Here is a 2,453-nt window from a genome sequence, read left to right as displayed (position 1 = left end):
TGTTATTCCTAGCTATGACAATACCTAAATAAAATCTAGTAGGTTGGATCGGAAAAAGAAAGTTTTTTTTATATGAATTTAAATCTTTTAAGGTGAGAAAATTGATAAAGTAATAAAGTGAAGGGTTAATCACCATTAATTTTGTGATTTTCATAAAATATATGTTATACTATCTTAATTTAAAAATAATTAACTCCTCACCTTATCATTTTACCAACTTTTTCACTTTAGAAAATTTTAATCCTTCTTACATGGATGGAGAAAAATAAATAAGTGAAAAAATGATAAATAAATATACAACATAATAGTCAAATTGATTATAAAAAAATGATAAAATAAATATATACAATATTACAGTCAAATTGATTACAAAGTAGTATTTAAATTACTATAATTATTTTTTAAAATATACATATTAAAAGAATAAAGTATATTTTTTATTTTTAATATTATTAAAAAAAATTTAAATATTTTTAATATGTAATTTGTTTTAATTTTGAGCCGAAAATTTTAAGTGTGTTTTAATTATATTTTTAAGTGTTAATATCACTGACGAAAATATTGACATGGCAATTATATGATGTTGTGTTTGTGGTAACTATTGATAATAATGTGACAGTAATACACGTTAGTATAAGATTATCACATCATATGTTATCTCATCTAAGAGTATAATTGAAACATATTGAAATGTCAATGATAAAATTAAAACTAAACCTTAAAGATAAAATTAAAATGAAATATAAATGTTGAGTATAAAAATATAATATGTATAAGTTAGTAATTTTTTTTAAATAAAAAATATATTGATAATACTTTTAAATCATATAACTTTTATTGTTATTAAGTCTAATACAATAATACTTTTTATTAAAAATAAAAATAAAAAATTATGGTTAGTACTGCATATACTTTTAGTAAATTATATAAAAATGTTTTTTAAAGTGTATTACCTTTTATTATATAAAAATAATTCGGATATTTTTAAATTTTTTTATTTAATGTCCTAATAAATATGTGATTATGATAAGTGACTAAGTAAAAATTATTTGATATAAAATCAACAAACATTGAAAATAAAATATTTTATTTTTTATTAATAATATTTAAAATAAAAAAAATTGTATCAAAATTGATATGTAAACCCCTTTTTTAGTGTGTTTATTTTATTATTTATGTGCTTAATTAATACTCCATCCATTTTAAAATAAATATCGCTTTCATTTTTTGGTTAATTGAAAGTTAATGTATCTAAACGAGTGGTTTATCTAAATACATTAAGTTTTTGTTTAATTATTCTATCCATATTTATAGTTTTAATAAATTTTAAATTAAATTTTTATATTTTTTTCGATTAAATCTTTATACTATATCAAATTTTGTAATTAAGTTTATATTGTGATAAAAATATTAGAATTATTAATAAAATATTCTATTAATTACAAAATCTATTATGATACAGATAAAAAATATAAAAAATTAATTGAAAATTTAAAATGACGAGAGGAAACGATAATTAACTTTAATTTTTCAATGAATCCAAAAATAAAAGCAACACTTATTTTAAAACAGAAGGAATGTTGTGTATCTAATACTTCAAAATATTTTCTTGATTCAACGAGAGTTAAATACATGGATCCAAAACTCAAATAAAACAAAGAAGATATCGAGTAAAATTATAAAAGGGGAACATGAAGATTAACTTACATATATAATGCCTGAAAAATCAGACAAAAAATAATAAGAGGCAGATGATAACAGAATCTGTTGCATTAAAAGTTAAAACAGAATCTTTTGCTTAGAGATCAAGTTACTTTACCTTTCAGTAGTTAATAACAGTTATTCGGTTATTTTATTAGAGACTCGTTTACTTGTATATGTTCATTCAATCATAATACAATATATAACTTGTTCTTCTTCAATCTCCTTTCCATAGAACTCTATTCAAAAAATAAATAAATATACCTGGAATTATTGAGATGAAATCCGGTCAAACTAGCAGCATCGCGAAGCGCAGTACCCCAAAGTTGAGCTTTGTTCTTTGAAATTGTTTTCTTCAGATCCTGAAAGCTTCTTCCAAAGGCACCTCTCTGATGACGCACATGAGAGGGTTCTACGTTGTAGAAAACAGGAACAACAACTTGGCCTATGCTTCTTCGACAATCCATGATTCTCTGCAGCTCTTTCAGACAACTCTTGGAGTTCGCGTAGTTCTTCGAGAAAACAATGATGGAGATTCTAGAAACTTGGATTGCTTGCATGAGTAACGATGAAACCTGGCCTCCTTTGCGAAGCTCCTCGTTGTCCTTGAAAACGTAGATTCCTGCGTTTGTGAGGGAGTTGTAGAGATGAGAAATGAAGATAGTGCGAGTGTCGGTTCCTCTGAAACTCAAGAACACATCGTAGATCCATCTTCGCTCTGATGATGAACTACTTGTGGATTTTGAAGGCAT

At 24.0% G+C, this 2,453-nt stretch overlaps 1 protein-coding gene across 1 annotated transcript in view; it reads right to left on the bottom strand.

Annotated features, from left to right (window-relative positions):
* The window catches only part of LOC107475308 (disease resistance protein RPV1-like), a 6,602-nt gene extending 4,149 nt beyond the window's left edge, over positions 1-2,453 (bottom strand). The window contains exon 1 of the mRNA XM_016094926.3: positions 1,966-2,453. Within this exon, the coding sequence (XP_015950412.2) occupies positions 1,966-2,453 (488 nt within the window). The remainder of the gene's footprint in view (positions 1-1,965) is intronic.

The sequence above is a fragment of the Arachis duranensis genome, chromosome 2 (genome assembly GCF_000817695.3).
Source record: "Arachis duranensis cultivar V14167 chromosome 2, aradu.V14167.gnm2.J7QH, whole genome shotgun sequence".
NCBI lineage: Eukaryota > Viridiplantae > Streptophyta > Magnoliopsida > Fabales > Fabaceae > Arachis > Arachis duranensis.
This window is presented reverse-complemented; position numbering and strand designations above follow the sequence as displayed.